The sequence below is a fragment of the Nerophis ophidion genome, linkage group LG12 (assembly GCF_033978795.1).
Source record: "Nerophis ophidion isolate RoL-2023_Sa linkage group LG12, RoL_Noph_v1.0, whole genome shotgun sequence".
NCBI classification, from domain to species: domain Eukaryota; kingdom Metazoa; phylum Chordata; class Actinopteri; order Syngnathiformes; family Syngnathidae; genus Nerophis; species Nerophis ophidion.
The window spans coordinates 33,860,033-33,885,791 of record NC_084622.1 but is presented as its reverse complement, the minus strand read 5'-3'; the positions used below and the strand labels follow the sequence as shown (position 1 = coordinate 33,885,791).

The 25,759-nt window shown below is 38.7% G+C and overlaps 1 protein-coding gene across 1 annotated transcript in view; it reads left to right on the top strand.

Moving 5' to 3' along the window:
• The window catches only part of LOC133563339 (guanine nucleotide-binding protein G(o) subunit alpha), a 247,095-nt gene that overhangs the window by 73,992 nt on the left and 147,344 nt on the right, over window positions 1-25,759 (top strand). Inside the window, exon 4 of the mRNA XM_061917421.1 lies at window positions 2,899-3,040. Coding sequence (XP_061773405.1) covers window positions 2,899-3,040 — 142 coding nt within the window. The remainder of the gene's footprint in view (window positions 1-2,898; window positions 3,041-25,759) is intronic.

The window sequence follows — 25,759 nt, the reverse complement described above, 5'->3', positions numbered from 1 at the left end:
TAAACACTTGTAGTTTGTACAGCCTCTTAAATTGGATCATATTAGTACATTGTTTGACATCTTTGCATAATCTGTTCTAAAATTTAATTCCACATGCTGACATGCTAGATGTCTTCAGTGTTCTGCGTGCATACAAATGTTTTAGATTATATTTTCCTCTGAGGTTATATTTACCCTCTTTTTTTAGAATAATTGTTGTACATTCTTGGGTAGCAGGTTAGTTTGCTTTGTACATAATTTTAGCTGTTTGCAAATGCACCACAACATTGAATTTCAATATTTCTGATATAGTTTTTGTTTGTTCTGGATAACCTACATTATGTATTATTCTACCCAACCTTTTCTTTGTTACACAATTGGTGAATAAAGTGTACTATTGTAATTTTTTTTGCCATATCTCTACACAATAACTATATACGGTAACACTTGCGAGCAGTGGAGTGTGCAGTGATTTTTGGTCCAGAACATATTTTGCTTTGTTCATAATAGAAATATTCTTTGCCACCTTGTGTTGTATATTTCTCCCGCCTTCCGCCCGAATGCAGCTGAGATGGGCTCCAGCATCCCCCGGGACCTTAAAAAGGGACAAGCAGTAGAAAATGGATGGATGGATTTCCAGTTCACTGACTCATCTATTGTTACAACCAATCCTTTGATTTCTTTCACCTATTCAATGTCTACTCCGTCTATTTGTATTTGTGTTTGACTTTCGTAGCATTACTAAGATGACATATTACTGAGATTGAAAGAATGTCTGTTTCTATCAAACCATCTTTTTAATGTGTTTATTTCTTATTTTGATATTTGTATTAGCTTCTGTGTCTCTTGAACAAAACACAGTTGTGTCGTTTGCAAACAATACAAGCTTTAAATCCTTTGTAACGTTGCGAATGTTGTTTATATATAGATTGAATAATTTCGGTCCCAGTATTTCAGTATCCTACACACTGTAGTAGGATACGATAAGTAACTGCTACCAGCAAGCTAGCCCTTCTGAGTAAACAAAGGGTGGTATTACATAAATATAGATTGTCACGATACCAAGTACAATAGCCATATAAATAAATGGTAAATGGGTTGTACTTGTATAGCGATTTTCTACCTTCAAGGTACTCAAAGCGCTTTGACACTACTTCCACATTTACACACACATTCACACACTGATGGAGGGAGCTGCCTTGCAAGGCGCCAACCAGCACCCATCAGGAGCAAGGGTGAAGTGTCTTGCTCAGGGCACAACGGACGTGACGAGGTTGGTACTAGGTGGGAATTGAACCAGGGCCGCTCGAGTTGCGCACGGCCACTCTCCCCACTGCGCCACGCCGTCCTATATCTGTTCAATACTTTTGATTATCACACAATCTTTTCTCTTTGTTATTGTTATAACATCAGGAGATATGTCCTAGTACACAGGAGGACTTTACTTATTAAAATGTATCACCCCGTAACTATTTGGTAATGGATTCATACCCAAATGTGTTGCATCACCCACAACTTATGTAAAGTATCCAAACAACAGAATAGGTGCTTATTGAATTTTAAGAGAAGTGTAGCTAAAACAACGTAGAAAGTAATCAGATATTAACAGTAATTGAACAACTAGAAGAGGGGTTAGTGCATCTGCCTCCAAATACGAAGGTCCTGGGTTCGATCCTGTGCTCGGGAACTTTCTGTGTGGAGTTTGCATGTTCTCCCCATGACTCCGTGGGTTCCCTCCGGGTACTCCGGCTTCCTCCCACTTCCAAAAACATGCACCTGGGGATAGGTTGATTGGCAACACTAATATGGCCCTAGTGTGTGAATGTGAGTGAGAATGTTGTCTGTCTATCAGTGTTGACCATGTGATGAGATGGCGACTTGTCCAGGATGTACCCCGCCTTCCGCCCGATTGCAGCTGAGATAGGCTCTAGCACCCCCTGTGACCCCGAAAGGGATAAATGGTAGAAAATGGATGGATGAACAAGTAGATTAATAATCCATCCATCAGTCCTTTTTCTACCGCTTGTCCTCTATCATTTTGACAAAATGACAGTATGTTACTGCATATGTCAGCATTCAAATCAGGAGCCTCTGTAACCTGTTTGTTTTCTTACTCTTTAAAAATAAGTTGTCTAGTATGTTAACTATGTTATTTAATGCCAACATTGTTCTTTGATTTCAATAAGAAATGTATGTTTAATATACCAAAAGATTTTATGTTAAAATGTAGCCAATAATAAAAAATTTGGAAAAGTATCAAAATACTTCTTTGTACCGATACAGTTACCAAAAGGGTGATGGGTCAAATGCAAAGAATAATTTCGCCACACCTAGTGTGTGTGTGACAGTCATTGGTACTTTAACCTTTTTTAAAATATCGATATCGAGACAACCCTACAATATAATTAAAGATGAACAAATGATCCATTTATAATCAATTGGTTAACTTGAATCGTAATCGAATCTTTAGGTGCCCAAAGATTCTCACCTCTATATTTCAGACAGATTGTAAGATCCACAGCTATGAGTTACATCTTTATCCGGCTGTCTGATTTGTGTCATTACTTTTATTCTTCTGACTGTTTGCCGGCCTAGCAAATTGTCTGTCTTTGGGCTTTGTGTGTGTCCCTACGTGGTAAATGGGATATTATATTTTAAACAAAAGAGCAAGCTGTTGCTGCTGTTTTTTTTAAATGTTATCTTTTTATTATTCGTCCCCTGTTGTCCTGCTCCTTATTTTTTGTTTTACACCGTGATATTTATTCAAGCCACCTGTGTTTCACCCTATTCTTGTGAAAACACTGGCATCATGCATCATACACGTTTAAACACTACAAATTCCTATTTGAAACAACCTTTAATACCAGAGTCAATGAAATATGCTGCAAATATGCTAAAATGTCTGTTTTATGTGTTTAGGATCATCCACGAGGATGGTTTTTCTGGTGATGATGTGAAGCAGTACAAGCCTGTTGTTTACAGCAACACTATCCAATCTCTGGCAGCAATCGTCCGTGCCATGGATACACTGGGACTTGAATATGGAGACAAAGAGCGGAAGGTGAGTTGTTGTCCTTGTGCATGCACCTCCATCAAAAATATGCGCATACTTCTGTGTGAATTGTCATGCGTGTTTAGCATTGTAAGTAAAGCTAAATGGAAACAAATGATCAGCCAGAATCATCATCAGTCTATGTTAAAGGACACAGCATTCTCAGTTACTGTTGTTTTCAGCTATGAAACTAATGTCCAGCTCTTATGTCAGGTGAAGTTCTCGACAGGATTCAGTTCCTGGCTTTGACCTCCTGAAAGGAATAGCATAAAGGAGAAGTCAACACTGCAAATTGAAACTTTTAGAATTATTAAAAAAAAAAACGTGATGTTTCAACCTGCAGTGTTGGGTTTGTTACTGAAAATCAGTAACTAGTTACTTTATTTCAAAAATAACTCTGTTACTAACTCGGTTACTTACACCAAAAAGTAATGTGTTACCATGAAAAGTAACTATTTAGTTACTTCTATTTTTTTTTTTTTTTAAGTTTTTAAAGCCCTCTTTAATGCCCTTTTAGCCTTCATTTCAGTACTCTTATTGCACTGGATAATAATACAATCTGTTGATCAACTTGACATGCATTTGCATCACTGAACCCTGCTAAGCCATGTGGTCTACATACAACATACAAAGACAAATATATGTTTCAAAGGACCAATTTGTTTCAAACCAGAACAAATTGACAAAACTATTTTAAATAGCTGCAACATAACATACACAAGTAACAAACTGCATAATAACAACATAGCTATAAACCAAGGAAGGCACACACTATAATCACAAAGCCTGACCAGGCGTTTTTTTCTCTTAAGAAATTCTGAAATAAAATCATATCTGAAGCCCAGAACACTCTACACATTTCCCCAGTTTTAATTTAAAGATAAGTAAAGATTGACCTGCGACTAGGATCCCTCTTTATGTTTGTGAACTTTATATTTCATACATTTTGAGTGATGTGATAATCAAACACTAGAAGTTTAGAATGAAAGAGTATATACGAGAATTGACAGAGTGTGTCTACCTTCAGTGCTGAATGATGAACAGAGGCGGAGTTTGGAGTTTTTTCTTTAGCTCACTTTCCATTTTTAAGTCCTCACTGTCCACTGTGTCCAGGTACGTGGAAATGTTTTCCGTGCCATTTGCTGTTTGATGCCCGATATCATGCTGATTAGCTGCTTGAAAGCGGGTGACTCCACTGTAGAAATAGCATGCATGTCTTCTAGCACATACGCTGCAATGGCTGTATCAACTTTGTCCTGGCTAGCAGTGACTCCAATAAAATCCAGCCGCTTTTGCTTGGATGGTGTTGGAGGTGAAATGTCTTTCTCTTTACTAGTTTCGTCGAAGCATGTTGCTTTTGTAGGTGTTTCAGCAGATTTGAATTGCTGTTTGGGCAGTAGATAGGATCGTTGATCCAAGACACAACTTGCATTGAACTAAAATGTTCTTTTCTTTCTGTTCGACAAAGGAAAAGTAGTGAGAATATCTCCATGTTAAGAAACTTGACTTTGTCTCTGCAATGATGTCTTGTTAGTAAACAGAAAAGTAAATCAAGAAAAGTAAATACACAAGTAAAAATTCAGATGTATTAAAGGTTGCACATTAGTGCTGCAACTAACGATTAATTTGACAGTCGATTTTTCGTCGACTATCTTAACGATTACCGGTAGTTAAGTCTCATCTTAAGTTTCGATTAGCTAAGTCTCGTCTTAAAACACTGGGTTAGGGTAAAAGCCAGAGAATAAAAATGGGTCTTAAGACCCATTTTTATTCCCTGGCTTTTAACACTACGTGAGTTGTGTGGTCTGCTGTTGCCCTCTGTGTTTTAAAATTTTGATTTCTATGTACTGTTTTAATTGGTTTCACACTTAAAATCGTTTTTAAACATATTTATTTCCTATTGTTTTTATATTGGTTTTATATGTATTTTTTTTTTTTTATGCAGTCATTGGTGGAGCTCAGGATAGTATTTGAATTTTGTTTTTAATATTGTTGTGCAGCACTTTGGAAACATTTTGTTGTTTAAACGTGCTATGTAAATAAAGTGGATTGGATTGGATTGGATCATTCTGCTGTTACAAAAAATACAATTACTATTGAACTGGTGGCAGCACGGTGAAACAGGGTTTAGTGCGTGTTCCTCACAATTAAGGATGTAACTGTAAATTATATAATGGTAAACCATGGTAAAATTCCAGACCGCTAGTTATACCGTTTAAATGTTTTATTATTGAAAAACCATCTTCTGTTAATACATTTTCGGCAACACTACTTACTTCCTGGAAATGAAGTTGGCGCATGCGCACCAACGTCGTTTTGCTGGACAAAACATGGTGGAAATCAACTACACAGACCTTGCGCCAGGAAAATTTTTCCTTTAATTTACGGGGCCGAACACTTCTTTTCACTTTATTTCCCTCGCTTTAATTTCGTAGTGTAGAATCTCGGCATGGATGCGCACTGCTGTTTTTGTGATTGATTGTTTGATACTTTTATTAGTAGATTGCACAGTTCATTACATAATCCGTACAATTGACCACTAAATGGTAACACCCGAATAAGTTTTTAAACTTGTTTAAGTCGGGGTCCACGTTAATCAATTCATGGTAACAGATGGCGAATGTGACAATATTGTAGACATGCATTTGTGCCACGCTAAAAGTATACAGCTAAGGAGAAATGTATTTTAAGCTGCTTTTATTTTCTGAGCTGGTTAATCACTGTTGCAACGCATTTCTGCCGGCGATGTGTCGGCTGCATGATGTGTATGTCTGAAAAGTCTTGCCAATTGTTAACTGTTTACTGTTCACTCGTTCCTCATTTAACTGCTACTTTGTCAGTGTTCCCGTTACAATAATACCTGCTAAAATGTTTTGTCATCTCATCGAATTGAACGCAGACTGAAGTATCAACACGCTGAGGTACGAAGATGGTGTATCAGATGCGGGAGGTATCACTCCAGTTTATTTTTGTTGGCCAAACTGTTGCACCGAACCGCATGGTGTTGTTGGAAAAGAACAAAGCTTATTTATTAGACTTCATCTTCATTAGCCAAACTGCTTTGTGTTTTATATTTGAGTCAAAAGGTAAACATCATGTTTTTTTTCTACGTTACTTCTGTTGTTTTTTTTTTCACAAAGTTCTTACTTCAAAAACCATTCATGCGACATGGCATGTTGTTAATGATTTATGATGTATAGTTAATTCCTATACGACATATTTCTGCTCAAACTCTTAATGAATCTGTCCCAATACAGCATGTACATGTACATACATTAGTAATGTAAATTTACATACCGTAATTTATAAAAATACTTTTCTCTATCAAAATGTAAAAATAGAGATACAAGCATCATGTTATGAGAAAACACTGACATGTTGATACTATTAATTAACAAAAACACGTATATTTGTCTTTAAATATTTGGACAACATTTATCTAGAACACTTTTATTACACCATACAAATTACATGGTGTCACGTTCATATCCAACCCCAACACTGTTTTACCTAATATAGTCAATCAATCAATGTTTATTTATATAGCCCTAAATCACAAGTGTCTCAAAGGGCTGCACAAACCACAATATAGTGAATATTTGTGATTAATAGTCGTGTTTTCAATATTGATCCAAATAATCTTTATTATTCATAATCATAATCATAATCATAATCAGCCCTATGTGTAAGAGTAGATTTCATATATGGACACTATTTTTTATCTTTATGGACAAAAAGTCCAATTACATCTTAAGTGCCATCTTGCACAATTCTTACATTAATGTTGTTTTTTTTCTGCCGTATTACTTGGTTTATAATGCGTGTGTTGTTTTCATGTGTAAATTAAATTTCTCATTGAAGTCCATGAAACAGAGTGTTCTTATCTACAATTATGTTTTTCTTCCATGGAAATTATTTTTAATTTTTTATATTTATTTTTTAATAAAACTTTCTTAAAAGATTTCAAAATGTTAAGTACTTAACATTTTGAGCATATTTATAACTCTCGCGGCTGTGTTGGAGCCACTATGGATTGAACTTTCACAGTATCATGTTAGACCCGCTCGACATCCATTGCTTTCGGTCCCCTAGAGGGTGGGGGTTGCCCACATCTGAGGTCCTCTCCAAGGTTTCTCATTGTCAGCATTGTCACTGGCGTCTCACTGGATGTGAATTCTCCCTGCCCACTGGGTGTGAGTTTTCCTTGCCCTTTTGTGGGTTCTTCCGAGGATGTTGTAGTCGTAATGATTTGTGCAGTCCTTTGAGACATTTGTGATTTGGGGCTATATAAATAAACATTGATTGATTGATTGATTGATAAATACTACAATATTATTGATCACAGTTATAATTTTGGTCACAATAACCGTGATAAGAAATGTTCATACCTTGACATCGCTACTCACAATACGAAGGTCCTGGGTTTGACCCCATGGGCTCGGGGTCTTTCTGTGTGGAGTTTGCATGTTTTCTCCGTGACTGCGTGGGTTCTTTCCGGCTCCTCCAGCTTACTCCCACCTCCAAAGACATGCACCTGGGTATAGGCTCATTGGCAACACTAAATTGGCCCTAGTGTGTGAATGTGAGTGCGAATAATGTCTATCTGCATTGGCCTTGCGATGAGGTAGCGATTTGTCCAGGGTGTACCGTGCCTTCCAACTTAGTGCAGTTGGGATTGTGAAAGTAGCCCTGTGCTTAAGCGCTGCACGTTTTTGCCGATCACAACTCAATAGGAGTTGTTTTTTTCTGATGTTTGGAGCGATCACCACCAGGTTGAAATTTCTGTGTGTTGCAGTAACTGCAGGTTGAAATAAAAAAAATGAATGGAAGATGAGGAAAAAGATGGATGTACATTGCCAAAACAGATGCATACTTATAAATATATATTTGCTGCAACTGACAATAGAGGATGGTCCCTTCAACCTGACCGCTCCATGGCCAAGGAATCAGAGGAACACCTTTTGAAAACAATAGGTGGCTAAATGATTGCCTAGTTAATTCAAAATGTTTTCACAAATATTAATATAAATATTAAGCAATAAATGGTTTTTACATTTTAGAAATTAAATGTTGGCAAAGCTCGAACAACCACTTCTGTGTGTCGCCAAAGTATCCACGACTTGTAGAAATGTACGTGCGCCATCCATGAAGTTGGCATAAGGCAGCACACATTTCCACGTAAATGTGACAACATTTTGAGAGAAAAAATGTGTCTGGGGGCTGGTATATCTGATTTTTATGAACACTAATACAAAACCTCACAATAAAGTCTGATTGAATGCTAAAAACGTTATGACAGACCACCTTAAATAACGGAATGACATTTTTTTTTTTTTTTAACTGAATGAGACACCCAGAATGTACATGAAAATAAAGAATGTGGGTTTTACAATATCATTTATGCACGATAAAGCACTGACCATTGACAATACATGAACTTCACACGCCCTCTTGATTGACATACTTTACAATCAAGCGAAATGCAACAAAAATGCAAAAAACACAGCGAAATATGAACGTGAAACAACAACAACAACAACAACAAAAAACACCTACAATGTGATACATCACTAAACTTTAGAACTTTGTTGTAAAAAATCTTCCTGTCCCTGACACCTGCATTTCAGGCTGGCCGCTCCGGAAACACTCTGTGGAAACAAACCACGGCCACATTGCTTGGTGCCTCTTCTGAGCTGCTGTGACTTAGATTACCATAGTAACCACTATATCATGCAAAAGCGAAGGTTACAACCATTGAGATACATCATAATGGCAGCTACAGTTTCAATCTTAAAGATCTAAAAACATTATTTGGGAATGTCCCGGGGGCCAGATTGAAAAGTTTAACGGGCCACATGGATAGTTTACCAAGGTCTGCACTAGTGGTACACATACCACTGTTTGAGAAACCCTCAGCTCAAATGACTTACAACAAGAAAGATGGAGTTGCTAGGTGTGCAAGCAAATAGGAAACACTGGATGGCTCAGGAAATGGCCACCAATACTAAACAAGACATGCTGAGTTGTGTTGAAGCTCCAGAGTGCCATCCAGAGGAAGCTAAGTCGGAGCACTAATTGGGGACAGCTGAGGCGCATCTTGCAACTCTCCCCTAAACAGTTTGCAGGAAACTAGAAGACACAAAACAAGGCAGTACGAATAACGGGATGATGAGAGGTATACACCGACAAAGAGAAATTAAACCCCAAAGACAGGGTCACAACAGAGCGTGACACTGTGTTGAGAAGCAGTTAGGAGCTACTAGACGAAGTTGTTACAAGCTTCGTTCAAAGACATCAATCAATCAATCAAAGTTTATTTATACAGCCCTTAATCACAAGTGTCTCAAAGGCCTGCACAAGCAACAACGACAAGAAAATACTCAACCCAATGGGATACAATGAGGAATCTGTGAGGGGACCGCAGATGAGGGAAACACAGATGAGGGGAGCGCAGATGAGGGGACTTGGGCGACTGGTGCAATGGACGTCGAGTGGATCTGTGAGAGTCCAGTCCATAGTGGGGCCAGCAGGAGATCATCTTGGGTGGAGACAATCAGCGGTGCAGAGACGTCTCCAACTGATGCACAGATGAGTGGTCCACCACGGGTCTCGACTTTGAACAGCTAGCGGAACATTTCTGGTCACTTAATAACCTCTCCACGCAGGAGAGGGGGGCAGAGCAGAAAAGAGACAGCAGATCAACTGGTCTAAAAGGGGGGTCTATTTAAAGGCTAGAGTATACAAATTAGTTTTAAGATGGGACTTAAAAGTTTCTACTGAGGTAGCATCTCTAACTGTTACCGGGAGGGCATTCCAGAGTACTGGAGCCCGGATAGAAAATGCTCTATAGCCCGCAGACTGTTTTTGGGCTCTGGGAATCACTAATAAGCTGGAGTTCTTTGAACGCAGATTTATTGGCGGAACATATGGTAGAATACAATCCGCAATATTGGATGGAGCTACCCGTTTAGTATTTTATACATAAGTAGTAAAACCTGAATTGATTAACTAATGAATGAATGATTAACTAATGAATTGATTAAAGTGGACCCCTACTTAAACAAGTTGAAAAACTTATTTGGGTATTACCATTTAGTGGTCAATTGTACGGAATATGTACTGTACTGTGCAATCTACTAATAAAAGTTTCAATCAATCAATCAATCAATCAATCAATCAATCAATCAATCAAACCTTAAAGTTGCATCCTAAGTGCACATGAAACTAGGCGTAATATGATTAAACTTTGTTGTTCTTGTCAAAAGTATAGCAGACCAATTTTTTACCAACTATAATCTTTTAATGCTAGATATAGGGAGGCCTGAAAATATTGACATTACAATGAGTTTATGAGCGAGTGTATAAAGGTAGAGCCAAGTCTATCTGTGGTGGTCCAAATTTATTCATGGCGAGCTGCCGCAAATTAAGGAATATACAAGAAACAGTGAAGTTCTTAGTCAGATGTAGCAAAGTGATCTGTTGGGAATTTACAAAGATGTAAAAAAATATGGTGGAAGCGGTGAAGTCAATGAAACAATAACAAACAAACAATGAAAACTTTTATTCGAAGTTTGAGGTGCATAGAACCGCCATTTTGAATGTAGCAGAATGGTGAGGTTAACATTAACATGTGAGCGTGTCCTGTGACCGTGTGCCATATCATGTGCGTGTGAGGGGTTGTCAGTGCACCAGTTTTTAAAAGGTGCTACTTGAAAAGCCCAGAGATATTACAAGGAGAGAGAGTGACACACAGACAGAGAGAGAGAGAGAAAGACAGAGAGAAAGACAGAGAAAGAGAGAAATGGAGCTTTTCTATACACACCAATTAAGAAATATACAGACTATTGTATCAACAGAGTGGAAACAACGCTGTCATTACACACACATGCCGGCTGGTAAAGGGCACGTTAGCCGGCTTTAGCCTTCAATGCCTCGTCAGCCCAAGTGGCCTCCATGCTAGCTTGCATGGCGCACACTGTTAGCTTGTGTGCTAACAAGGCCCCTCTTTCGGCTTACAGATAATCTAGAGTTTTTAATAAAGACAACATTCTGTCATATCCTGTCGGATGTAATGATACTAACTCAATGTGTTTGCCTTAGTTCGTTCCAATTTTTACTTGAATCGACTTTCATGTTACCGTGTCACGTAACGTCATTACGCGTTGGGCCCACCCGCCTTGCGTGCAGAGGGAATGTGCTTATTAAAGGCCTACTGAAATTATATTTTCTTATTTAAACGGGGATATCAGGTCCATTCTATGTGTCATACTTGATCATTTCGTGATATTGCCATATTTTTGCTGAAAGGATTTAGTAAAGAACATGCACGATAAAGTTCGCAACTTTCGGTGTTAAGAGAAATGCCCTGCCTCTACCGGAAGTCACAGACGATGACGTCACCCGTGTGATGGCTCCTCACATATTCACATTGTCTTTAATGGGAGCCTCCAACAAAAAGTGCTTTTGGGACCGAGAAAACGACAATTTCCCCATTAATTTGAGCGAGAATGAAAGATTTGTGTTTGAGGATATTGGTAGCGACGGACTAGAAAAAAAAAATCAGCGTTGGGACGGATTCCGATGTTTTTAGACACATTTACTAGGATAATTCTGGGTAATCCCTTATCTTTCTATTGTGTTGTTAGTGTTTTAGTGAGTTAATTAGTACCTGATAGTCGGAAGGGTGTCTCCACGGGTGTCTGGACGCGCAGTGTCTCAGGGGAGTTGACGGCAGCTATGGACGGCACAAGCTCAGCTTTTCTCCGGTAAGAACTGACTTTTTAACCACAAATTTCTCTCCGAAACCTGCTGGTTGACATTCAGTCGGGATCCATGTTGGCTTGACCGCGCTCTGATCCATAGGAAAGTTTCACCTCCAGGAATTTTAAACAAGGAATCACCGTGTGTTTGTGTGGCTGAAGCTTCTCAACTCCATCTTCCTACTTTGACTTCTCCAATATTAATTGAACAAATTGAATAAGATTCAGCAACACAGATGTCCAAAATACTGTATAATTATGCCGTTAATGCAGACGACTTTTAGCTGTATGTGTGCGCAGCGCTCATACTTCCTAAAAACGTGTGACGTCTTGCGTACACGTCATCATTACACGACGTTTCGAAAACGAAACTCCCGGGAAATTCAAAATTGTAATTTACTAAACTAAACCGGCCATATTGGCATGTGTTGCAATGGTAATATTTAATCATTGATATAACAATCAATGGGCTTCATGGTGGCAGAGGGGTTAGTGCGTCTGCCTCACAATACGAAGGTCCTGCAGTCCTGGGTTCAAATCCAGGCTCGGGATCTTTCTGTGTGGAGTTTGCATGTTCTCCCCGTGAATGCGTGGGTTCCCTCCGGGTACTCCGGCTTCCTCCCACTTCCAAAGACATGCACCTGGGGATAGGTTGATTGGCAACACTAAAATTGGCCCTAGTGTGTGAATGTGAGTGTGAATGTTGTCTGTCTATCTGTGTTGGCCCTGCGATGAGGTGGCGACTTGTCCAGGGTGTACCCCGCCTTCCGCCCGATTGTAGCTGAGATAGGCGCCAGCGCCCCCCGCGACCCCGAACGGGAATAAGCGGCAGAAAATGGATGGATGGATGTATCAACTCGTCAGGACATACTGTACTGTGGAATATGCCTTTTGACCACAGTAGGACAAATATTCTACCAAGTGACTTTCTTTGAACTATAATTCAATGATCAATTCACTGCAGTGTAGCAGAGAGGAGGGTACACTCCCAGTGTAGTCATCACTAGCCACAGGCTCATAGCCAGCACATGATTCAAGGACTCTGGCAACTATTCAGTCTTATGTGTGTGACGTGTGGATGCACTTGCAATGTGATTGAAGAGCATGCGGCTCTACCCTCTTCCCTCCCTGTTTTTGACTGTTTTCATTTTAATTACTTAAATTAACCCTGCTGATAAAAGAGGAACTGCACTTTTTGGGGGAATTTTGCCTATCATTCACAACCCTTATGTGAGACAAGCACACGTATAGGTTTCTTTTTTTTTCTCTAACTCATAAATAAACGCTGGCAAAGGTCATGTAACAACGTAGGCAATGAGAGTTGCTCTATTTCCGCCTGTAAAGGCTCTAAAAAACATCCAAACGCCTCCATCATTGTTTTTGTCAGGCTTGTCCCTGACAGTTTGGCTATGTTTTAGTTTTTTCCTCTGCATTTGTCTTTGTTTCCTCTGTGTTTGTAGGATTTCCTTGTCAACGCTCTTATTTTGTCTGTTTCCTGTCTTTCTCCCTTAGCACTGTTTCCCCTCAGCTGCGGCTGATTAGCACCTGGCCACACCTGGTGTCAATCAGCCTGCTCCTATTTTTACCTGCCTTGACCTCCAGGCAGTGCTGGATTATTATCGCTCCTGTCGTGTCGTGTTGTGTCTTGTCATTGCAGGGTAGCTGTAAGCTATATTTCGGTAGCTGTTTGTAGCTTACTGTCTTTAGGAGCAGCTGTGCAGCTAAGACACAGCTACTCCTCACACAGTTGGGTCTGCTGCCACCGTCTCCGGTGGGCAGGCAGACACCACCATCATCTCCGGTGGGTCTGAAACAGACGCCACCATCATCTCCGGTGGGTCTGCAACAGGCGCCGCCATCATCTCCGGTGGGTCGGCAGACGCCACCATCACCTCAGGTGGGTCTGCAACCTACGGCGCCATCATCTCCGGTGGGCCAGCAGCAGACATCGCCATCCTATCCGGTGGGCCATCAGCAGGGGGCGCCACCACCATCCTGTCCGGTGGGCCAGCAGCAAGGGGCGCCAACCCCATCCTGTCCGGTGGGCCAGCAGCAAGTGGCGCCACCACCATCCTGTCCGTTGGGCCAGCAGCAAGGGACACCACCACCATCCTGTCCGGTGGGCCAGCAGCAGGGGGTTGCCACCATCCTCTCCGGTGGGCCAGCAGCAGGGGGCTACACCATCCTGTCCGGTGGGCCAGCAGCAGGTGGCGCCACCACCCTTTCCGGTGGGCCAGCAGCAGGGGGCGCCACCACCATCCTGTCCGGTGGGCCAGCAGCAGGGGCTGCCACCACCATTCTGTCTGGTGGGCCAGCAGAGGGCGCCTCAATACTCTTGTCGGCACAGCTACTCCTAGCCCCCCCCCCCCCCCCCCCCCCCCCCCCCCTCCTCTCAAGGGACGGATCCCAGACGTCCCCAGATAGGCCGACAGTCAACAGGGGTGGGTGGGAGAGGGCTTGAAAAGCGGCCGAACTTTTCTTTAATTTAGCCATTAGCGCGACAATCCTGTCAAGCCTCTCCGCCATTGAAATCTCTGCGGGGTTTGAATTTGGCTGGATTATTCTGTCAGAGTTAGTTTGTGACGAACCCCAAGATGCAGAGAAGGAGGCAGGCATTGAATAGGGAAACATGATTTAATTAAAATACTAGAACAAGAACAAACAAAAGAGTACTAACAAAAAGCGTGCACAAGGCGGATAACAAACTAAAAGAGCTAGCATGGGAGCTAGCAGGAAACAGAAGTCTTTACTTGTAGTATGAAAACAAAACGGAAACAGGGAACAAAGACAGTAAGCTACAAACAGCTACCGAAATATATCTTACTGCTACGCTGCAATGACAAGACACGGCACGACACGACAGGAGCGACAATAATCCAGCAGCGACTGGAGGACAAAGCAGGTAAAAATAGGAGCGGGCTGATTGACACCAGGTGTGGCCAGGTGCCAATCAGCCGCAGCTGAGGGGAAACAGCGCTCAGGGAGAAAGACAGGAAACAGACAAAATAAGAGCGCCGTTGACAAGGAGGTACTACACACACAGAGGAAACAAAGACAAATCCAGAGGGAAAAACTAAAACATAGCCAAACTGTCAGGGACAAGCCTGACAGTTTTATGTAAACTCTGTAAGTATATATTTAATGTAGGAACCATAAACATGTAATATTAATCTATTTTGCTCATTTCAAGCATAGGACGGTGTATTGAGTTCACAGACACATCACAATATTTGCTTTTCTCTTCAACAACACCACCAGTGTGCATCATGCATAAGCATCATGTAGGAGTAGTGCTAAGTGCTAAACAAGTTATATAAATTACGTACATAATAAAACAACCACTTACTGTATAATGTCTTCCCTCACAAGAATGCTAACTGATGGGATGGTCATATCTTCCTGTTAGATAAAAAATTAATCATAATGTATATACATTTATATAATCACATCTGGGTTTAAGTTGATGTCAACGTTGACAAACATGTCAGTTTAAGGTTACAACCTACTATTCAGGTAAGAGGCATGATTTATAATCGAGATGTAACTTTTGCCATTTAGAGGCAATAAAGCAGAGGCTCAGTACTGTATGTCAATAGCTGCATAAACTAGTTAGTCTTGTATGATCATGGGAAATGGGTTATACTTGTATAGCGCTTTCCTACCTTTTTTTTTAAGCACTTTGACACTGTTTCTACATTCACCCATTCCCACACACATTCACACACTGATGGCGGGAGCTGCCATGCAAGGCAAAGTATTGTTGTTGTTTTTTGGACGTTTTTTAGAGGGCTTTATGGGTGTAAAAGTGTACTTCGTTGGCTGCATTGTTAGCCACCTTGCCTGTATTACAAATTAGAAATCATTAAAAAAAAATTTTTTAAAACACATGTTATCTTGTCTTAAATAGGGAGTGGGAATTCCAAAAAAAAAAAGTGGTTTTCCTTTAAAGTGTAATGGATGTGCAACTGTGATACATTTATACTGACATTCATAAACACAGGTTGAAACTAATTCATCTATACCAATGCTATTCATGAAACCGTACCGGCCCCCGAGTTCAGTTCATAACTTGGGAGACAAACATTTTTGCAAAAGAAATCTTAAAAACACCACTACTGGAGCACTGTAAACACATTGGAAGATCCGTGCATTAACATTTTAACTTTGCTGGCAAACATTGAACACTGGGGTCCAAACTTGAGATTCACATAACTGAGGTGTTCTTCAAGGCTCCCCTTTAAGTCCTCTCCTTTTAGGCAGTTACATTTTTCTTGGTTATATAATTTATATACCTAAGCTGTAGCTTGTTTACTTCAGATACATTCAGTAGTTATTGGTCCAACTTTTTAGTTATACTAGTAGTTCTATACTAGTTGTTCCTGAAGCCTCCATTTCAGGTCCTCTCATTTTCCTCCATCCATCTATCCATTTTCTACCGCTTATTCCCTTTGGGGTCGCGGGGGGCGCTGGTGCCTATCTCAGCTACAATCGGGCGGAAGGTGGGGTTACACCCTGGACAAGTCGCCACCTCATCGCAGGGTCAACACGGATAAACAGACAACATTCACACTCACATTGACACACTAGGGGCAATTTAGTGTTGCCAATTAACCTATCCCCAGATGCATGTGTTTGGCGGTGGGAGGAAGCCGGAGTAACCGGAGGGAACCCACGCAGTCACGGGGAGAACATGCAAACTCCACAGAGAAAGATCCCGAGCCCGGGATTGAACCCAGGACTACTCAGGACCTTCGTATGGTGAGGCAGACGCACTAACCCCTCTTCCACCGTGCTGCACCTCATTTTCACCATTTGGGAAATTCCACTGGTGGCCCACAAGTATAGGTAAAAAAAACTAGTGAGAGACTCACATTTTAGCAGCAGATTCTTAGAAACATTCATAGTAATTACTTTGCAGAAGGTCCTTAGTGCTTCTGCAACTCAGGCAAAATAATTTGACCAGAATCAAATGACTAATGTTGAGGACGCTGGTTTTTCGGGAGTATACAAATTAATATTATTCAAGGAAGATGTCTGGCCCCCAAGGCCTTAGTTTATTGTGGGCCCCCCAAAAAATTTTGTTTAATACCCCTCTGATAACATTACATAACGCTATTTTTGCTATTAAAGCATCATGTTCATAATTTTTGCCCATTGGTGCACCTGGGTTTATACAAGCGAACTTACAACCATGAACATTAATTTTACCATGTAGGTGTGCTGGCTGGTCCATATACGAATGTGGGTTGTTTTGTTTTTTTTAAACACATGGTTCATTTATGTAATATTAATGGTTGCAAATAACCGCTGTGAAGCTCCAGACAAAAGTACACCAGCCCTGCTTCTTAAACTGAAAAGAACCTTAGCTCAAACAATTCCAATATCTGATGCACTATATGAGGATCATGTGTGTAATTCAAACAAAAGCATCAGTTATGTGACCAAAGAGAGAAAGGGAAAAATGTTATTGTTTTTTAAAATGCAATATTGTATTACAAGAAAGGATACTAGCTGGAACTTTTTTTTCAATGTAGGTCCCAAGATAGTCACAAGATTGAGGATTATCCTCAATCAGATGGTTCATAATCCTCAATGAGTGGTTATATAATTACTTGTACTAATAAATAATACCAGTAATGGAATGTATTGGTATTTTTGTGTAACAAATCTTTGCTTTCTATCAGTTATTTTCAGGCCAAAACAGGCTTTTCACTTTTTGGAAATACTGTATATGATGATATGCAGCAATATGTTCTTTCAGTGTCTTGCAAAATTGGTTGCATATCAAGCAGCTTAATGACTTAAATGCTTTGACACTTTGGCATGAGTTTAATCTTATTGTTTTTGTTCTGCACTCAGGAATGTCTCTTTTTTTCTTGTTGTTTTTTACCCTGAGAATATAATGTTGTTTGTGTCAAAGTACAAAAAGCACGGCAACATTAGATCAATCAATCAATCAATGTTTATTTATACAGCCCTAAATCACAAGTGTCTCAAAGGGCTGCACAAACCACTACGACATCCTCGGAAGATGCTAAATCTTATTACAGAATGTGCTTAAACAGCCACCCAGATCTTTACTATTCTATTACACATTTCTAATGACCTTTCTTCTTTTTTCCTATAAATGCACATTATATTAGAATGGTAGCATTGCTATAATTTGCTTGTATTTTCTAAAACAAATACCTTAAAAAGTAAAAAAAAAATCTTTAGCCAGATGAACATGTACCAGGTAATATATGACTAATAAAAAAACAAACAAAACAAAACGACTCTCTGATAAAGTGTGATAAATTGAGAGACAATGCATTTAAATATTTAATAAGTACACATTTATAAAGGTATTAATTGGGTGCTTGATATTTAGACAAACAATTTGTTAGCATCAGCATACAAAATGTAGATGCTAGCATGGCCTAACATGTGTTTGATTTAGTGATATGCAGATCAATATTGACATATTAATACCGCCAATACCAGATCTTTATAATCCGAAATTGATTCTCAAATCAAAATATCGATACTTGTGATACTTAAGTTATTCAAGATAATTTATATCATTAACACGGACATAGTGTAAAGTAAATTCTCTAAATGAAATGCAATAGGTGGAACCCAACTTATGCGCAAGCACAGTGTGCTCTGCTCAGTCATTCAGTCTGTTATTTGTTTATTTAAAAAGATGACTAACAATTAGGCTTGCGCGATATGGCCTAAAAATAAAATCCACGATTTGTTCACAAAAAATTTGATTTACGATTTCTCTGATTTGTTTCCCTATTTTTTAGAGAAACCATTGAATACAAATGACAGAGATACTTTAAACCAAGTTGTTGTTCTATTATTTAATCAAATACGTATTTTTCGGACTATGAGTTGCGTTTTTTTTTGTAGTTTGGCCGGGGGTGAGACTTAGCCAAACTATAAAAAAAAAAAAAATACAAATAATTTTTATTTTTATTTTAATTTTTTATTTTTTATTTTTTTGGTCTCACCTCCCGCTGGACTGTGGAGAAGACTGCGACTTTTAGTCGGAAAAATACGCTAATAGTTGTTTTAAATGATACTGCATACATTGCATCTAACTCTTAGCAAAATCCTAATTTGTATGTTTTTGTATTTAGACCACATATAAATTGTACTTTTAATGAAATAAAAGAGACAATTGGTAGAAAATGAATGGGTGGAATTTTACAATAATTACATTTAGAGCTCCCCTTGGATTTCCCAATACTTATGCTTGAATAGAATACTTTTGTTAACAAAAATGTAGCATTGCACATTGCATGTAATTAAACAATCTCCAATATTAAGATAAATAAAGTGCAAACTTTATACGTCTGTCTTAAAAAAATTTAGTACTATACTTTATATCCAAATAAATAATGAAGTAAAAGTACTTTAGTTTGTTTCAGTAAGTGGATAAACTAAACACAACCTTTTTCATTCACACATCTTGGTTTAATTGATTGAAACTTTTATTAGTAGATTGCACAGTACAGTACATATTCCGTAAAATTGACCACTAAATGGTAACACTCAAATACGTTGTTCAACTTGTTCAAGTCGGGGTCCTCGTTAATCAATTCATGGTGGTGTGCAAAGCAACTACTCATTGTGCTTCTTTCTCCTTATACATTGCATCATCATACACACCTGGTGGAAATGATTTTACCATAGTAAAGTGATTTTCAGCCCTTAGTTAATTTGTTTGTTGCGTCTTGTTTGCCTCGTAAAGAATTGTGTTTCCTGCACTCGGCTTGAGGTTTGCCTTTTTAAAACAATTTTTGCAGCGTGCAGTCCCTTGTTCAATGTTTGTTGGCACTAAACTAAAGTATTAGTGTTAACATTAACTATGTTTTGCTTTGTGTGCCGCTAAGGAAGTAAAGCTACGGAAGCTCCTGAAGGGCAAAAAGTATGCAGAAGCAAGAGGAGAAAATAAAGTTGTTGTTTTTTTCAACCACCTGCAACAAAAAACTTGAATATACCGATAAAATCGATATATCGCCCATGCCTACTAACATTTCAAATGAGTCACTTAGTATTGTAAAACAAGTGTATGTATCCTTTTATTGTGTGCAATTTGGAGACACTACATACAGAGTTGAATATAAATAAGTTAACATTCAGTACAGAATAACGCTATCATTTGTTTTGCCCTGTGATTTTACATTGTTTGAAAGTGATTTCCCAAGTGCAGAAACACTTCAAATATACTACTTTTTTAAGTTTACCAGACATATTAGGTATATTGGCACAACATATCGGTAGTGGATTGGTATGGCCAATACCCATCTGAATTTCACTCCGTATCGGATCTGAATGAAACACATCAGTAGTTTGAATAAAACATGTGTATAGTTAAAGTTAAGCATATGAAATGACGTTAGCTACAAAACTATACTTTTACCTTATTTATATTTGTTTGCAACTGTTAAATATGCAGGATTCTTTCTAGTAATGTGCTGCATCATCCATGTAGTGCTACTGTGAAAAGCCAGCTTCGTTTGACAGTGCACACATTTCACCGTGGTGTCAGGTTTTTTTTTTTTACTTTTAAATGATCGCAAAATCTCCCTCCTGTCTTCTCTGGGCCCTTTGCTTTCTTTCCACTTTTTCATAATTTTTCTTTGAGTCATCTCTCTTCATCACCACTCTGCTGGTGCTCCCCGTTTAGCTTCTGAATTCAGCATAATCCTCACTCGTCAAAAAAAAAATGCCGGATTAATACATGTCTTAATCTATATATATATATATATATATATATATATATATATATATATATATATATATATATATATATATATATATATATTAATACATGATTAATACATGTCTTAATCTATATATATATATATATATATATATATATATATATATATATATATATATATATATATATATATATATATATATATATATAGATTAAGACATGTATTAATCCGGCATTTTTTATATATATATATATATATATATATTACCACTACCATATATTACGGTACCACCAACCCCACCAACCCCCCACCCCCTCCTGCATCAGTTGAGGTGGGGGCGTTGGTTGTAGCGGGGTGAATAATGTTGCCCGGAAGAGTTAGGGTTGCATGGGATTCTGGGTATTTGTTGTGTTGTATTTATGTTGTGTTACGATGTTTTCCCGAAATGTGTTTGTCATTCTTGTTTGGTGTGGGTTCATAATGTGTTGCATATTAGTAAGAGTTGTTTATATCACAACCCTCAGTGTAACCTGTATGGCTGTTGATCAAGTGTGCCTTGCAATCGCCTGAGGACGTTGAATAGGGCATCACACAACACGTGACTGGGCTTCCCGGTGGCATAGGGGTTAGTAAGTCTGCCTCACAATACGAAGGTCCTGAGTAGTCTGGGGTTTAATCCCGGGCTCGGGATCTTTCTGTGTGGAGTTTGCATGTCCTCCCTGTGAATGCGTGGGTTCCCTCCGGGTACTCCGGCTTCCTTACACTTCCAAAGACATGCACCTGGGGATTGGTTGATTGGCAACACTAAATTGGCCCTGGTGTGTGAATGTTGTCTGTCTATCTGTGTTGGCCCTGCGATGAGGTAGCAACTTGTCCAGGGTGTATCCCGCCTTCCGCCCGATTGTAGCTGAGATAGGCACCAGCGCCCCCCGCAACCCCAAAAGGAATAAGCGGTAGGAAATGGATGGATGGATGGACAACACGTGACCGGCCGGCACACATACAGTGTAGTGTAGGGGTCACCAACGCGTTGCCCGCGGGCACCAGGTAGCCAGAAAGTGAAGTGAAGTGAATTATATTTATATAGCGCTTTTTCTCTTGTGACTCAAAGCGCTTTACATAGTGAAACCCAATATCTAAGTTACATTCAAACCAGTGTGGGTGGCACTGGGAGCAGGTGGGTAAAGTGTCTTGCCCAAGGACACAACGGCAGTGACTAAGATGGCAGAAGCGGGAATCGAACCTGCAACCCTCAAGTTGCTGGCACGGCCACTCTATCAACCGAGCTAAACCGCCCCAGATGAGTAGCCTGCTGGCCTGTTCTAAAAATAGCTCAAATAGCAGCACTTACCAGTGAGCTGCCTCTATTTTTTAAATTGTATTTATTTACTAGCAAGTTGGTCTCGCTTTGCTTGACATTTTTCATTCTACGAGAGACAAAACTCAAATAGAATTTGAAAATCCAAGAAAATATTTTAAAGAATTGGTCTTCATTTGTTTAAATTAATTCATTTATTTTTTTACTTTGCTTCTTATAATTTTCAGAAAGACAATTTTAGAGAAAAAATACAACCTTAAAAATGATTTTAGGATTTTTAAACACATATACCTTTTTACCTTTTAAATTACTTCCTCTTCTTTCCTGACAATTTAAATCAATGTTCAAGTATTGTTTTATTAATTTTATTGTAAAGAATAATAAATACATTTTAATTTCATTCTTCATTTTAGCTGATGTTTTTTCAACAAAGAATATTTGTGAAATATTTCTTCAAACTTATGATTAAAATTTAAAAAAATAATTCTGGCCAATCTAGAAAATCTGTAGAATCAAATTTAAATCTTATTTCAAAGTCTTTTGAATTTCTTTTAAATTTTTTGTTCTGGAAAATCTAGAAAAAATAATGATTTGTCATTGTTAGAAATATAGCTTGGTCCAATTTGTTATATATTCTAACAAAGTGCAGATTGGATGTTAACCTATTTAAAACATGTCATCAAAATTCAAAAATTCATCTTAATCAGGAAAAATTACTACTGATATTCCATAAATATTTTTTTCAATTTTTTCAAAAGGATTCGAATTAGTTAGTTTTTCTCTTCATTTTCTTCGGTTGAATTTTAAAGAATCAAAATTGAAAAACTATGTTTCAAAATTTAATTTTCTTTTTTTTTTTCGTGTTTTCTCCTCCTTTAAACTGTTCAATTAAGAGTTTTTTTTCATCATTTATTCTCTACAAAAAAACTTTCTGTAAAAGGAAAAAAAATGTATGACGGAATGACAGACAGAAATACCCATTTTTTATATATATATAGATTTATTTATTAAAGGTAAATTGAGCAAATTGGCCATTTCTGGCAATTTATTTAAGTGTGTATCAAACTGGTATTCCTTCGCATTAATCAGTACCCAAAAAGTAGCTCTTGGTTTCAAAAAGGTTGGTGACCCCTGGTGAAGTGTATCAGCGGGCACGACTACATGTATTAGAGGACGATATGGGTAACACCATCACATCCCGCCCTCATTGTTGCTGTTCTAGTGAAAATCGGGGTATGTTTACCCTGGGCAATTTTTGGTAAAGGCACTGAAATTAGAAACTTCACGGAAATATCGGGGTGGTTGGCAAGTATACAGCTGAGCCACACCAGAGTGATCAAAGAGCCGCATGCGGCTCCGGAGCCGCGGGTTGCCAACCCCTGATTTAGAATATATATCCATCCATCCATCCATTTTCTACCGCTTATTCCCTTTCGGGGTCGCGGGGGGCGCTGGCGCCTATCTCAGCTACAATCGGGCGGAAGGCAGGGTACACCCTGGACAAGTCGCCACCTCATCACAGGGCCAACACAGATAGACAGACAACATTCACACTCACATTCACACACTAGGGCCAATTTAGTGTTGCCAATCAACCTATCCCCAGGTGAATATATATATGTATCTATATATATAAAATCTATATATATAAGTATACTTTATATATATATATATATATATATCCATCCATCCATTTACTACCGCTTATTCCCCTTTGGGGTCGCGGGGGGCGCTGGTGCCTATCTCAGCTACAATCGGGCGCAAGGCGGGGTACACCCCGGACAAGTCGCCAACTCATCGCAGGGCCAACACAGATAGACAGACAACATTCACACTCACATTCACACACTAGGGCCAATTTAGTGTTGCCAATCAACCTATCCCCAGGTGCATGTCTTTGGAAGATTTATATATATATATATATATATATATATATATATATATATATATATATATATATATATATATACACACACAATATGTGTGTGTGTGTGTATGGTGATGTTATGTTGGAACTGTTTCCAACATTAACTCTTTTTATTTTATCCTGAATCAATTGTATTGAGGAATATGGAATTTTACATGTTTCCTCTGTTTACTTGGCCTCCTAATACATTGTCTTCTGATATCCCCCTCAATATGGTCCTTAGTTGCTTTGGCAACACTGTGTTTTGCCTTTTGCTCAACACATTCTGCAAGCCTGTGTCCAAGGGCAGTGTGACATACACACTGACACTCATACAATGATAGCCTGCTTGAAATAGACTGTGTTGCCATTGTAATCTAAAGCCATTTTCACTGTATCAAAACACAAGGTTAAAAAACATCTACATTTTTTTTTATCGGGCATCTCAATAATGTAAATAATCTTACATTTTTTGATGGGACTAATGTATGATTAGATTGTTTTGCAAGTCGAAAGACCAATTCATTGTACTAGCGGTTAATTAAACTATCTATGATATGCAACGAAAGGCCTCCTATGGCTTACCAAAGGGTGTTGGCATTCCACATCTGTCTCATTATGTGCCAAATATATAAAGTACATGGAATGAAAAATATAGCATTATTAACCATAGTTGGTGTAGAACATTTAAACCTACATTATATATATATATATATATATATATATATATATATATATATATATATATAGAGAGAGAGAGAGAGAGAGAGAGAGAGAGAGAGATATGGATAGGATAGATATTGTCAAAGTTATTAGTTGTTGAACCCCAAGATGCAGAGAAGGAGGCAGGCATTTGGTAAGTAAACATGATTTAATTAAGTACTAAGACAAAAACAAAAACAAAAGTGTACAAACAAAAAGCGTGCATATGGGCGGAATAACAAACTAAGGGTCTTTAGCATAGAAGCTAGCAAGAAACATAAAAGGACCTAGCGTGGAAGCTAGCGGGTAGCAAACAGGAATAACTGGAAATGGCTAATGCTAACAGAAACAGCTTACCGCTGCGACGACCAGGGCAAAATGTAGCACGACAGGTAGTAGCTGTAACAAAACGGCACGTAGCACGACAAGAGCGACATGTGGCAACAACAATACAAATGACAATACAATACAATGATCCAGCAACTGACATAAGACAAAGCAGGTACAAATATGAGCAGGCTGATTGGCAACGGGTGTGGCCAGGTGCCAATCAGCCGTAGCTGAGGAGGAACACAGCACTCTGGGAACAAGACAGGAAGCTGACAAAATAAGAGCACTAGACCGGAACTAAAGACAGGAGATACTAAACACAGAGGAAACAGACAAATGCAGAGGAAAAAACTAAAATATAGACAAACTGTCAGGGGAAAGCCATATATATCAAGTATATATATATTGTTTTTATGTTTGATGGTATGGCTAATGTTCCTGTTTTGTGTTGTTACATCATCAGTTCAAGTCATACATAATTTACTGTACGTACATATCAAATTAAATCAAATCAAATAAACTTTATTTATAAAACACATTTAAATTTACCACAGGGGTAGCCAAAGTGCTGTACAATGAGCAGGTTAAGAGATAATACGAGAACTGAGCAATCAACACAACACAAACAGAACATGATAAAAAATAAATAAATAAAACATAAAAACATAAAAACAGGTTTGCAGCAGGTGTATAATGGGGCGCCATTGCAGGATGGATATCACTCAGTGTTAAAAGCCAAGGAATAAAAGTATGTTTTAAAGTAAGATTTAAAAACAGGATGAGAGGAGGATTGTCTAACACTCAGAGGTATTTGAGATAATGTCTATGTACTACCGAGCTTTTTTCCATCACTACTGTTGAGGTTATAGGCAAATGTGTGCTATTGGACATTAAGCAATATCTTTTTGGAATATAAGCAATATGAACAATTAGCATCAAACAATGGTTTGAGAGGGTTTTTTTGTTTGTTTTTTGTTTTTCCCAGTGCCAATACTT